Genomic DNA, 14,799 nt, shown 5'->3' on the forward strand with positions numbered 1-14,799 from the left:
GGGCAGCGCCGGGCTGCTTGGCCTCTTGTAAGAAGGCGCAGGCTGGGCAGAGGCGGGTAGGATGGCGGACTACCTGATCAGCGGGGGCACCTCCTATGTGCCGGACGATGGCCTCAGTGCCCAGCAGCTCTTTGGGGCTGGGGATGGACTCACGTATAAGTGAGTATGGGGCAGTGAGCCGGTGACCCCTGTACTCGCTCCTCAATGTCACTGGCTGAAGCCATTGTGTGACCTTTATGTTGTGTGTGGGGGGTAGGATCAGACTTTACCAGCATGCCCTGCCAACCTCCATGGTATTACTAGAGCGCCCTCACAGCCTCCCGGTAGTACTGTAAGACCCAGCATGCCCTGCCAACCTCCATGGTACTACTATAGTGCCCTCACAGCCTCCTGGTAGTACTGTAAGACTCAGCATCCCCTGCCAACCTCCATGGTACTACTAGAGTGCCCTCACAGCCTCCTGGTAGTACTGTAAGACTCAGCATCCCCTGCCAACCTCCATGGTACTACTACTACAGTGCTCCATGGTACTACTATAGTGCCCTCACAGCTTCCTGGTAGTACTGTAAGACCCAGCATCCCCTGCCAACCTCCATGGTACTACTACTACAGTGCTCGTACAGGCCCCCGGTAGTACTGCAAGACCCAGCATGCTCTGCCAATCTCCATGGTATTACTATAGTGCCCTCACAGCCTCCCGGTAGTACTGTAAGCCCCAGCATGCCCTGCCAACCTCCATGGTACTACTATAGTGCTCGTACAGGCTCTCGGTAGTACTGTAAGACCCAGCATGCTCTGCCAATCTCCATGGTATTACTATAGTGCCCTCACAGCCTCCCGGTAGTACTGTAAGCCCCAGCATGCCCTGCCAACCTCCATAGTACTACTATAGTGCTTGTAGAGGCTCTCGGTAGTACTGTAAGACCCAGCATGCCCTGTCAACCTCCATGGTACTACTAGAGCACCCTCACAGCCTCCCGGTAGTACTGTAAGACTCAGGATGCCCTGCCAACCTCCATGGTACTACTATAGTGCCCTCATAGCCTTCCGGGAGTACTGTAAGACCCAGCATGCTCTGCTAGCCTCCATGGTACTACTATAGTGCCCTCATAGCCTTCCGGGAGTACTGTAAGACCCAGCATGCTCTGCTAGCCTCCATGGTACTACTATAGTGCCCTCACAGCCTCCAGGTAGTACTGTAAGACCTGCCATGCCAGCCTCAATGATATTACTATAGGGTTCAAGGTACCCTCACAGCTTCCTGGTAGTACTGTAAGACTCAGCATGCCCTGCCAACCTCCATGGTACTACTATAGTGCCCTCATAGCCTTCCGGGAGTACTGTAAGTCCCAGCATGCTCTGCTAGCCTCCATGGTACTATAGTGCCCCCACAGCCTCCAGGTAGTACTGTAAGACCCAGTATGCCATGCCAGCCTCAAAGCTACTACTATAGTGCCCAAGGTGCCCTCACAGCCTCCCGGTAGTATTGCAAGACCTAGCATGCCAGGCTCCTTGGTAGTAATACAAGACCCAGCAAGCTCCACAAAGCTTCCATGGTACTACTGTAGTGCCCAAAGGTACCCTCACAGCCTTCCTGCTGGTACTAAAAGATCCAGCATGCCTTGCCAGCCTCAATGGCACTACTACTGTATAAGCACACGGTACCTTCGCAGCCTCTTGATAGTACTGTAAGACTCTGCATGCCCTGCCAGCCTCACCCTTTAGTGGCGTAGTGCCCAGAGTACCCTTATACCTTCCTGCTAGTACTATAAGAGCCAGCATGCCCTATGAGCCTCTTTGGTAATACTATGGTGCCCTCGCAGCCTCCCTGCTAGTACTGTTAAGACCCAGCATGCCCTCCCAGGCCACTCTGGTATTGCTATAATGCCTAGAGCACCCTCATAGCCTTCCTGCTAGTAAGAAAAGACTGTAAACCCTGCCCTGGTCAGAGTATAGTTCCTACAGTATCCTTCCTGCTAGTACTGTAAGACCCGGCATGCCCATGCCAGCCTCACTGAAAGGCTATTATGCCCAGAAAAGCTTCCCTGCTAGTACTGGAAGAGCCAGCATGCCCTGCCAGCCTCCCTAATAATACTATAGTGCTTAGAGTGCCACCACAGCCTTAGTACAACTCTCTGTGGTGGTACTACAAGACATAACCTCTTCTGCCGAGCTCCATTACTAGAAGAGTCAGCATGCCCTGCCAGCCTCCATGGTGTATTATAGTGCCCATGATACCCCCACAGCCTTCCTGCTAGTACTGCGAGACCCAGCATGCCCCTCCAACCTCCATGGTATACTATATTGCCCATAGTACCCTCACAGCCTTCCTGCTAGTACTATAAAACCCAATATACCATTCTTTGTGGTGGTACTACAAGATGTAACATCCTCTGCTATGTTCTGCCAGCCTCCATGCTGCTACTATAGTGCCCAGGGTGCCCTCACAGCCTTTCTGCTACTACGGTATTAGAAGACTTGTCATACCTTGCCAGCCTCCCTGGTCATACTGTAGTGCCCAAAATACTCTCACAGCCTTCCTGGTAGTACCAGAATATCCAGCTATGTTGTTTCTTGTGGTGGTACTACAAGATTCAGCATCCTCTACTAGGTTCTGTTATGGGAACACCTAGCATGACCTATCGGGTTCCTTCAAAGTGCTGGAATGTTCTGGAAGACTGCAGTCCTTGTCAGTTTGAGGCAGCAATATAAGGTACAGCATGCCCTGTCAGGTACCGTGTAGGGTGTCCATCAGTATGTGATCTTCTGGTAGTAGATGTTGTGGTACTACAAGACCCAGTATGCTTCATTCTAAGCCAATAGAAAAGTTTGTCAATTTTTTTTTTTGTATGTACTATGATTTTTGAAAACTGCGCCAGAATGCCCATTTGCCGTGCCAGCATAGATGGCACTATAAGACCCGACACGTCAAGTATTAGAAAACACAGTAAATGTTGCCAGATGACTCGGCATGCTGCACTGTGGCTCCACTACAATATCCACAATGCGCTGACCGGTCTGACACTTGTAGTTCTACAATTGTTTTACCACCACCTGAAATAGCATGCAATTTATACCCGCCTTATAGGTAGGTAGAGACCCCCGGGTGTTGTACGCTGCTTCTATGGAGGTCTATTTTAGGAGCCCCCTAACCCGGGCTCATGTCCACTTTTGTTCTTCAGTCTTTCTTCCTCTTTCCCCTCTGTATTTGTGTTTGGGGTGCTGTGTATTCAGGTAAATGGCGGATCAGGCCTCCTACTGACCATAGACGACCAGGAAAACCAATAATTCTGAAAGTCCATCTGCGAATTATCCACTGCAGAAAATACATCCTATGCGGGCGTACCTTAATGGCGCCATATTAATGGTCTCCCAGCTTTCTATGCACTAATTTAGGCTGTATTAACATGGATGATTTGCTTGGATATATGCCCATTGTAAATAATGGATTTTATTTATATGGGCGACTTTGCTCTCAAAGTATGTGCTATTTTTTTGGGCGATCTCGCCCATTATTTACTATTGGACCACAAAAAAATTGCGTTTTGATCGATTGCAGATGCGATTTTCATACAAGTGTGATGTGTTTTTGGTTTTTTTTTGTTTTGTTGTTTTTTAAATTTCCTGTTAAAATATTTGTTTTTCGTTCATGTGAAAATCACATATTGCACTGCGTCTTTCTTGCAAAATGCATCGCCCTCCTATAGAGAACACCTTGGTGAGCCATGTTGGCAGCACAGAGTATTTCAGGAGAGCAGTGTGTGCCATTAAGGGGGCCATGGCCCATACACACGTGGCTACATTGGTCACATCAGGGGTGCTCGTGCCAGGAGTAATGTCATGATAGAACGGTCCTTTTACACAGGCCAGCTATCGGGCCCGAATAGTCCTTGGAGGGCGCGTTCACCTGACAATCGGGCCGTGCGAAAGGACAACGCTTAGCGGACGGCGGAGTAAACGCCCGGTCATGGGTTGAGCGTTCAGTTTCAGGAAGGATAAAAATGCTCGCCGATTGGCCTGTCTGAAGACCGAGATGGACAGCTGGCCTCTGGGCATCAACGTTCGTTCGTCCCCGTAAGTTGATTCTTGGACCATTTAAAGGAAAATGAAACTATTGCGACACTCGGTATATTGGGCCGAAAATTCATCTTTTCTAACAGGACCTTGAGAATTCCTTTTAAATGAGCTTATGTGTTTTTGCGTGTGCCTAAGCGTAGAATTTTTACGGAATAAACAATGCTTTTTTGCGCATGCATTGGCGTATTTAACTGTACTTTTTGCACCCGCAAGGCATGTTCATTTGCGAGCGGCAAACCAAAACACACTGATTTAAATGTCTAATTCGTCTAATGACTTCTAGATGTTTTTCCCCACGCAATTACGCAGCATATCCCATATTTAGCGTATTGACGCATCCCCCATGGACTTACATGGGGATCTTTGTTACGCAGGAAATTAGAGCATGCTGCAGGGTTATCTGCGCTACGAAAATACGCAGGAAATACGCGCATGTGTAGGAATCCATTGAAATCAATGGGTTCTATTCTCTGCGTATTGCGTGTCCACGTACGCCCGTGTGGCGCTGGCCTTAGGAAGAGACTTTGGACAAGTTGAAGGAACAGAAGTCCCCAGCAGCACAGAGTATTTCAGGTAATGAAGTTACGGATGTAATAAGAGCCGGTGACCGGTCTCTATTAGTGAGGGCTGGTTGTGAGGACGCTGGGAGTATTCAGGAGTGGCAGCGATGGTGAAGAGAAGACATTTTCTTCTGTCAGGTTGTGTATTTTCGCCTCACAGGATGTAAACACACACCATGACGTCCCGTGTTTGGGTTGGGGTCTTGTTTCTTTCCATGGGGTCTTCCTGTGCCCGGTCCCTCTTATCACGTGTCGGCTGCCCTGTGTTATCTATGTGATGTGAGGCTGATACGGTTCATGTTACCGTGCAGCTGTCCTGTCACTAGTTCTATATATACGGTCCAGGGGGGCGGCCATTGTGCTTTCTTATGAGGGGCATCATTGCCTGGTTAAGACCATGGTTTCTGTATGCCATTTATTATATTCGATCCTCATTTACAATGGCTGCTGTGTCATATAGCAAAAGATATGAGGGAAGGTTTATAAAATCTGTGTAACTGCCCATAGCAACTATTGCCTGTTCAGTCTCCTGTGGAAAAATATAAACTGAGCTTTGATTGGTTGCTATGGGCTCCAAAGCCTAGGATGGGCCACGGAAAATGTGCCCAGCGCCACTAAAAGAAAATCTGCCCTTGTTGCCTATAGCAACTAATCACAGCGCAGCTTTCACTTTATCTCAGCAGTACAAGAAATGTAAGCTTTGCTGTGATTGGTTGCTATTTCTCATAAAGCTTTCTTTGGGCACAGCGCTGGAGACTGAGAACCAGCGAGTATAAAAAGCAGCTCCCGGCACCCCTGTCCCATCATCTTCTGAGCCCCATAGCATACTTTTAGAGCTGAAAGGTGATGACAAAGGCCCTTTTAAAGGAATCATCCAGGATTTTAAAAAATCGTTGCTTTCTTCTTAAAATGGCGCTACAGTGGTCCTGAGGTTGTCTCTGGTATTGCAGCTCAGCTCCATTGAAGTGAATGGGACTAAGTTGCAATACCATATGTGACCTGTGCCCAGGTGTGGCACTGTTTTTGGAAGAAAGCAGCCATGTTTTTCTTATCCTGGACAGCCCATTCACGATTTCACTTGAGGATAAAACCGAGGTCCTGGTATTTAGTTGCTGATTAATGGTTGATTGCTTTATTTCTTCTTTCTTTACAGTGACTTTCTTATTCTTCCCGGGTACATAGACTTCACAGCAGATCAAGTGGTGAGCAATGGTCTTAAGTCTTTGATTCATACAGTATGGGGATACTTGGGGACCTTTCACACGGGATGGAATTACACGACGGGACGCAGCCAAATCCGGAGCTACGGAATTCCACACCAAGATCCGCAGGTCTAACTGTGGCAATTGATACGAAATTGCAGGCAGGTTTTAAGACCTTTTCAATTGCGCATCATAATGGTGCGGCCTTTACCACGGCTTGCGGTGCGGCCTATTCCGTCCCGTGTGAACGGTCCCTTAGGTTTCTGGTAACACTATAGACATGAAAACTATATTGTTACTAGCGTTTGTAGTGCTTCAACTTCCTGATGGATGAGATTTGTTTTTACTTAAAAGGGGTTTCCTGGGACTTTACTATTGATGCCGGATCCTCAGGATAGACCATCAGTAGTTGATCAGCAGGAGCCCACTGCTCAGGATTCCCACCAATCAGCTGTTTGCCCAATCCACTGTCAATGGTGACAGAGCTTGAAGGAAACAGCTGTGCCCATTTTGCAGGTTGGCATTGCAGCTGCTGCTCCCATTGACGCAAATGCCTACAGACAGATCTGACTGCTTACTGATTGTCGGGATCCCTGGCCATGAACCTCAATCCATAAACTATTGATTGCCTATCCTGAAGATGGGTCATCAATAGCAAAGTCTTGGAAACCCCTTTAAATGATGACATTCTGGCTGACTACAGCAGGAGGGTTGGAGCTATGTATCAGAATAGTGGATTTCTGACCCTATGAAGCTATATTATAAAATTAATCTGCACTTAATAAAAAAAAAAGTTTTAAGAATAAACATTCATGGCTACATCCACACGCCGCAGATTTTTCACAGATCTGCATTAAAATCCACCTCAGAATTGCATGTAATACACAGATTTTGTTGTGGATTTTGACACTGATTTCATTTTGAAAAGGTGAAATCCGTGCTAAAAGTGCGTAGCGCAAGTTGAAATCTGCATATCCGCTCCTCTGTAGATTCCGCACTGATTGTTTTTCTGCACAATGTGTTAAAATCTCATCCGCACGACTTATACTGTAAATGCAGTGGATTTTCCATGCAGAAATTCCACAGCATTTATGCCATGCATGCCAACCCCTTCACATGTTCAGATGGCAGAATCCAATGTGGATTTGTGAGCACCCATGCCGCCTATAAAAACCACAGCAGAAATCTGCAGCTGTGGATTTCTGCCACAATGTCGGGCTGTGAAGACGTACGCGGATGTAGCCATTTTCATTGGGCAACTCTGCATGCAGAATTCCGACCCGAAATCCAGGTTAAGAAGTGACATTTCACTTCTGTTTTTTTTCCCCATGATCATTTCAAACCCGCACTGAATAGACTACAGTGTGGATTTTTATAGAAAGTAACAAGGTACAAATTTGCTGCAAAATCGGTGGGAATACAACATCAAATCTTACATCAAAAATCTGCTGTGTGAACAGGTCCCTGGGCTGCATTGCATGTAGTGGTTTCTGATCACACTTTTTTTGACGCAGATTTTAACCCCTCGGTTGAAGAGATGAAATCTGTTCTGAAAATCCACAGCATAAATTGCTATACGGTGGATATAAAGCCTGCTCCACAAGTCAGTTTCTGCTGTGGATTTTTTCTGCAGTTTGTGGATAAGCCTGCATGAAATCCCATCCATACTGCTGATATTGCTCTGGAACATCTTGAGGAATTTTTTGTATTTTTTTTCGGCAGACTTTATTTGTATGTCAGAAATTCGCAGCAACAATTCCTCAGAAAGCTTTTCCGTTGCGGAATTTAATCTTGTGGTTCTGACGTAAAGACGTTCGGATATTAGCAGATGTGGAATTCAAGCCCCATGGGGATAACATTGTGACGCAGAAATGTCCGTGTGGACTAATTCTGTCCCGTGTGAAAGGTCCCTGAGTGTGACTGTGGGCTCAGCAGGATACTTTTATGCTGTGCTGTAGTGAATTAGTTTTTCTCTTTTAGGACCTGACCTCTGCCCTTACTAAGAAAATAACGCTAAAAACCCCACTAGTTTCATCCCCAATGGATACCGTAACAGAAGCAAACATGGCGATCGCTATGGCGGTAAGTTCTAATTTTTCTTGTTTTGTGATTTATTTATTTATTTATATATATATATATATATATATATATATATATATAATTTTTTTTTTCCTCACACTTTGCATTTTATTATCATTTTTCGCCTGTTTTCTAGCTGACTGGTGGCATCGGCGTCATACATCACAACTGCACACCTGAGTTCCAAGCTAATGAAGTTCGCAAAGTAAAAGTGAGTTGCTCCGTTTTTATGTACTCTCCTGAGGGATAAGTAATAAGTCAGGTAGATGGTATCTTGATTCCTTCTCCTCAGAAATACGAGCAAGGATTCATCACAGACCCGGTTGTGCTGAGCCCTGCGCATCGGGTACGAGATGTCTTTGAGGCGAAGGCTCGTCACGGCTTCTGTGGGATTCCTATCACAGACAATGGAAAGATGGGGAGTAAACTGGTGGGAATTATATCATCCAGGGATATCGACTTCCTTAAATCTGAGGAGAACAATGTACCCCTGAGTGAGGTGAGTGCTGGGTACTGATATTTACATAAAGTGGGTGGGGCTAAACTCCATAATGACAGCTTCCCCCCCCCCCCCCCTCCCTTTTTTATATTGTATATTTGGTCTTCTATTTAGATCATGACCAAACGAGAAGATCTTGTGGTTGCTCCGGCCGGCGTTACACTGAAAGAAGCAAACGAAATTCTTCAGAGAAGTAAAAAAGGTATTAAGAGTCTTTGTATCCATCATGACGTCTCAGCTGCTGCTGGTTTTCCTGATTTGTGATTTATGCTTCATTTTAGGCAAATTACCTATTGTTAATCCGAACGATGAGCTTGTGGCCATAATCGCACGAACAGACTTGAAAAAGAACCGGGATTACCCACTGGCTTCAAAGGATGCTAAGAAACAGCTGCTGTGCGGCGCTGCTATAGGGACCCACGAGGATGATAAATATCGGCTGGATCTCCTAGCGCAGGCCGGAGTGGACGCTGTGGTCTTGGTGCGTCTTGAGGCTTTAGGTTTTTTTGTACTTCGCTCCATTTGTTCTCCGACTTGCCTTTCTTTGGAGGACATGGCTTTTTACAGTCAATGACTGACCATGTGGCAAATTGGAGAACAATTGGAAACAAGCAGAGCTGCCAGCATAGTTAAAGTTTCGTTTTTACACCTGTTGATACCTTGATACTGCCAACAAGTTGCTGCCACAGACAGATCTGTTACTTACGTGTCTCTATTTCGTAGAGGATAGTGTTGTCCTAATGCAAATCGGTCTGAGAAACTTCTTTCAGTTTCTACAGGTGTGTTTTTTGTTTTTTTTTAATTCACCCATAGCAAATAATGGGTGAGTTTTCTGCAATATCCCAGAAAAATAGAACGTGCTGTAGTTTTTCAATCTTGCAGCATCGCTGAGAATGGAAAAAACGCCCATGGAAATTAACCCATTGGAAACAATGGGCTAATAAATCATGTGAATTTGTGCAATTTTCTCAGCCATGTAAATACCATCTTAATACATGATATCCCAGAGCAGGAGTGTCTTGGCTTGGCTATGTGTGACACTTGCCACCAGCTTGTAAAGAGGCACCAGGCAGATGCACGTTGGGGGTGATCGCCCACTTGCCCAACCCCCCTTCCTTCCCTTAAAGGAGATGTCCCGCGCCGAAACGGGTTTTTTTTTTTTTAAACCCTCCCCCCCGTTCGGCACGAGACAACCCCGATGCAGGGGTTTAAAAAACCACCCGCACAGCGCTTACCTGAATCCCGGCGGTCCGGCGTCTTCATACTCACCTGCTGAAGATGGCCGCCGGGATCCTCTGTCTTCATGGACCGCAGGGCTTCTGTGCGGTCCATTGCCGATTCCAGCCTCCTGATTGGCTGGAATCGGCACGTGACGGGGCGGAGCTACACGGAGCCCCATTCAGAAAAGAAGAAGACCCGGACTGCGCAAGCGCGGCTAATTTGGCCATCGGAGGGCGAAAATTAGTCGGCACCATGGAGACGAAGACGCCAGCAACGGAGCAGGTAAGTATAAAACTTTTTATAACTTCTGTATGGCTCATAATTAATGCACAATGTACATTACAAAGTGCATTAATATGGCCATACAGAAGTGTATAGACCCACTTGCTGCCTCGGGACAACCCCTTTAAGGTCAGATGATAGTTTTCCCACTGTGCGGCAGCGTCATATAGTGCTACATGAGTTATAGTTCTCCTGTCTTCACTCATCTCTGCCCTCGCATCATATGGTTGAGCTTGATTCTGGTTTTATATCTATGTACTGAGGTGTGTTGGTAATGTATGTTATGAACTTGGTTCTGGTATAGTATCTATGCTATGAGCTTGGTTCTGGTGCTGTATTTATGCTGTGAGTTTGGGTCTGGTGCCGTATGTATGTACTGAATTGGTTATGTTGCTTTATTTATTCATTAAGCTGTTCTGGTGTGAGTATGTTGCTATCTTGCAGCTTTCTGAACAAGCAGCATACAGGCAGACTGCTTGCAATGTGCAGTATATATCCTTTTTTTTTTTTTTCTTATGACTGGGGTAACCAAAAAGCATTCCACATAGGGTGCCATCTAACAGACAGTCATGTAGAGAGGAGGAACTAGGCAGCATTCATTGAAGTCTTCTTTATTAAATAGCCATGAGGAAGCAAGCAGCCACGTATCGACCCTGTGCTCGGGTCTTTATCAGACAGTCAGCACGAAGGGCAGGTATTGGATATCTATGGTAATTGGACAATTGACGAGACCATATGTTAGTACAGTTTGTGTGAATACCCTGGTTATCTGTCAGCAGAAGCCAGCCTGCTTGTTGACAGTTCACAAGTAGTAACACACCTTGCCTGTAAAGATTTTCAATTGACAAGCTTTTTTTTCCTGAATTTTAGGATTCCTCTCAGGGAAACTCCATATATCAGATAAATATGATCAAGTTCATAAAAGAGAAGTATTCAGACCTCCAGGTGATCGCTGGAAATGGTAAATTTTTAATGTATTTGTACAAATATCTGGAATGTGATTTCACAGTATGCCTGTCCCTTTAAATGTAATCTAAGATACTCTAGGAAAGGTAATAAATGGGTGCAGTTCCTCTATTCAGCAGAGTCAATGCTGCGCAGGTATCAGTGAGCGTCTGCACGACTTTCCTGGTTCTTGCCGGCTAAGAACTTCACTCTTTTTTTTCCCCTTTCCAAGTCAAACTCATTGAAGCCAGACATAGCACACAAGGTGTGAACGCTGGACTTTCCTCAGCCTTTGGCAAGTGTCTAGATCTTCTATAAATGGCCACTGACACATCAGTAACAGGACAAGTGGAATGCGATGCCCAAATAGCTTGACAGTCAGTGACAAGTGTGTGCCCGCGTGGCGGTGGCTCAGAGCTATCTTTATAATTTACTATCTTTAATACTTTCCTTTTAAGTCACATGCAAACAAAGCTATCACTGCAGTAAATAACGCCAAACACTATTGTGCCCAAGAACTCATTACTGCCACCTTGTGGCAGGATCTGGAATAACCGTTTATTACCATATGGGTGGTTTTGGTGTAATGAAATGGTTACAATTATAACGCCTTTTTCTATTTCCAGTGGTCACTGCCGCCCAAGCCAAGAACTTGATTGACGCCGGAGCTGATGCATTGAGGGTGGGAATGGGAAGTGGATCAATTTGCATAACTCAAGAAGGTAAAAGAACAGCCAATCCCTGAAATATTTGCATCCCATCTCTATCGTATTTATTTATTTATTTTTTTGCTTTATTGCATGTTCTGTTTCCTGAGGGATTAAATTTGCACTGAAAAGGGTACTTTAGATGTCAATATGATTGCAGAGCAGTTTTACCTCTTAGGGCCTTTTCACCCGAGCGTATGTGACTCACGCCCAGGACTCTCAGGCACAACTCGCATCAGACAGAACACAAATACCCCATCTGTGTGATGTCCGATACGCACAGCAGTGGACATTGCATGCCCGATTCTGGTTCGTGATACAGACCAGAATAGATAAATACATCTTTCTTCAGATCTACTCCAAAAGCCTGAGGCAAAACCCCAAGTAGGTTCGAAAGCTCGCTATGACATCATGTATTTTTGTTAGCCATTGAAAGGTATCATATCTACAAGATTACCTGGTTTCTCTTGCTGAGAACAATCACATTTTAGACCAGAATAGATTATGCGGTGTTTCATTTTTCACAAAATGCCTGCTTGGATATAAGGGATCCATGTGCCGTCTGTGAAATGTACAGACAACACATGGATAGGAAATACCCCCGTGTGAATGGGCCCCGAGGTGTTTGGAGGGATTTTGCATCCTATAAAATGACATTTGATGGAATGTAAAAGTTGCTGTGGCCTTTCTAATGATCCCTAAATCTTCAGGTGGCATCACATGGCACAACACTTTTTTTTCACAAACTAAATGAGATCAACTCATTCTCACTAGCTGGCAGAAAATGTATGGCAAGGGCCATCGTACTGCCTCAGATAAGAGTGTAGGGAATAAACATATTGCAGGATGGGATTATCTTGGCAAGACCAGTGATCTCATAGTGAGGGGGAAGGTTTATTTTAGAAGAGCTATTGATAAGACCTTGAGGGGGAGGGATTGTTTTTGGAGAGCTAGTGATGTCATAGTGAGAAGACTACAGTAGTAAAGTCAGTGAGGAGAGGGATTATTTTTGGAGAGCTAGTGATGTCACAGTGCGGAAAGGGATTATTTTGGGGAAGGCTAGTGATGTCACAATAGGAAGACCTGAGAAGGCTAGGGAGGTCACAGTGAGGAAAGGGATTATTTTGGGGAAGGCTAGTGATGTCACAATAAGAAGACCTGAGAAGACCAGGGAGGTTACAGTGAGGAAAGGGATTATTTTTGGAGGGCTAGTGATGTCACTGTGAGAGGGAGCAATATTTTATGGAGGACTAGTGATGTCACAGTAAGGGGGATTCTTTAGGGGGGCTGATGTCACAGTGAAGAATCTTGAGAGAGCTAGTGATTTCACAGTGAGGGAAAGAGATTATTTTAGGAGGGCTAGTAATGACCTAGTGAGGAATGGGATTATCTTGGGAGGGCTAATGGGATTATCTTGGGAGGGCTAGTGATGTCACAATGAAGAGAGGGGATTATCTTGGGAGGGTTAGTGATGTCACAGTGAAGAGAGGGGATTATCTTGGGAGGGTTAGTGATGTCACAGTGAGGGTAAGGGATTATTTTGCGAGGGCTAGTAAAGTCACAGTGAGGAGAAGGGATTATCTTGGGAGGGCTAGTGTTATGGGAATAACACAGTGAGGAGAAGGGATTATTTTGGGAGGGCTAGTGATGTCACAGTGACAGGGAAGGGATTATCTTGAGAGGGCTAGTGATGTCACAGTGAGGGGAAGGGATTATTTTGGGAGGGCTAGTCATGTCACAGTGACGGCATTATCTTAGGAGGGCTGCTGATGTCATAGTGAGGAGGTGGGGCTATAAGGGAAGGGCTAATGTGATATCACTACCCTTCTTAACTTTCAGACTTCATTGACTATAAAGAATCCATCTCCTACAATGAGGGGGGTCGACTAAGAAGTAGATGGAATAATACAGACTAAATCAAGATAAAACATCAGTTGATCTGTGCCCTATTGTAATTATTTTGCTGATGGTGTCCCTTTTTAAATTTCATGAAAGTCACATCTCAAACACTTATAGACTTCATGCATGACTGTTCTGGGGTTGCAACTGATGCTGCTTGAAAGTGATGCCTGCTGCGCTAGACAAAATCCTCTTGTCTGTTGCTGTGCCAGCTGCCACCACCGCAGGGTCTCTGCTGCTGAATGATTTCACTGTATTTATCTTCTCTATTTAGCTGCTCCAACGATCCCTCCAGACCTAAAGTCTCACAGCCCCAAATGCCCCTCTACTGTGACAGGCTCCTATAGTAAGTCACAGGCTTGTCTGGCCTGAGCCCCGAGGCAGCGCCCTGCTTGACTGATTGGTAGTTGTAGATGCACTTTGGGGTTTTGCGGCTTTGGGGGACTGGTTGAATGTTTTGAGGGTTGGGGAGGGAGCGTTTGAGAAAGCAGGGTTCCTACATAATACTCCTCAGTACTTGGGATTCAGCTCTTCTAATGAAAACGTAACCCCCCTCTTCAATTCCTCCAAGCATATCTTATACTGACAGCTGCCCTCCTTCTCACACTTGGAAGACTACAACTCCATCTCTCCATCTTCTGAGCCCTCCCTCTCTTCTGTCAGCACTGTGCCGTGTTGGATTTAAGTTGCGTTACTTGGTTGTTTAAGACAACTAGGCTGCTCGTATACACTTCTTGCCTACAGTCTTTACATGAGGGTATCAGGAAGCCTGTCCTTAACAATCAATATGTCCCACATTACTCAAGTCTTCAGTGAAAAGCCTATGTCCACCTTGAACATCATTTTGGACTTATTACATTACATTATTATACTCCACAGCTGCACTCACAATTCTGCAATCAGTTATCAAAAACAATTATCAAGCTTTAACGGGGGTTTTCCGTGTACATATATAAGTCTTAAAATTAAGTCAAAATGAGTTAAAACTGTAAAACATCCTCCGCACCCACAATCCAGCATTGCAGTCCCACGACTCCCTCAGTCTCTGTTGATAGCAAAAGTCAGTTGCCCGTTCCTGCTAATGAGTGGCCGCAGCATCACTGTTCCAAACTCCTAGTATCATGGTGCCCAGGATGTGAGTGTTGATGCCAGGAGAATGGGCAGTGATTCTGTGGCCTCTGATTGGCAGGCAGCAGTCATCTGACCTCTGCTGTTAAGAGACCAGGGGAATCGCAGGACTGCAGTGCTGGATCGTGGGCGACGAGGATGAATAAGTACCCTTTGTTGTACTGTTTTAACTCATTTGGACTTAAAGGAGTTGTCCGAGA

General features: G+C 45.5%; 1 protein-coding gene across 2 annotated transcripts in view; it reads left to right on the forward strand.

Annotated features, from left to right (window-relative positions):
* Window positions 1-14,799, forward strand: part of IMPDH2 (inosine monophosphate dehydrogenase 2) — a 27,989-nt gene continuing 13,190 nt past the window's right edge. Inside the window, exons 1-10 of one of the 2 annotated variants that reach the window (XM_066596792.1) lie at window positions 1-159; window positions 5,791-5,839; window positions 7,820-7,921; window positions 8,055-8,129; window positions 8,211-8,417; window positions 8,532-8,619; window positions 8,699-8,898; window positions 10,791-10,881; window positions 11,492-11,587; window positions 13,746-13,817. In XM_066596792.1, coding sequence (XP_066452889.1) covers window positions 62-159; window positions 5,791-5,839; window positions 7,820-7,921; window positions 8,055-8,129; window positions 8,211-8,417; window positions 8,532-8,619; window positions 8,699-8,898; window positions 10,791-10,881; window positions 11,492-11,587; window positions 13,746-13,817 — 1,078 coding nt within the window. In that variant the 5' untranslated portion in view covers window positions 1-61. The remainder of the gene's footprint in view (window positions 160-5,790; window positions 5,840-7,819; window positions 7,922-8,054; window positions 8,130-8,210; window positions 8,418-8,531; window positions 8,620-8,698; window positions 8,899-10,790; window positions 10,882-11,491; window positions 11,588-13,745; window positions 13,818-14,799) is intronic. The other variant, XM_066596793.1, reaches the window with a different exon arrangement.

This window comes from Eleutherodactylus coqui, chromosome 3 (assembly GCF_035609145.1).
Source record: "Eleutherodactylus coqui strain aEleCoq1 chromosome 3, aEleCoq1.hap1, whole genome shotgun sequence".
In the NCBI taxonomy this organism is placed as follows: Eukaryota; Metazoa; Chordata; class Amphibia; order Anura; family Eleutherodactylidae; genus Eleutherodactylus; species Eleutherodactylus coqui.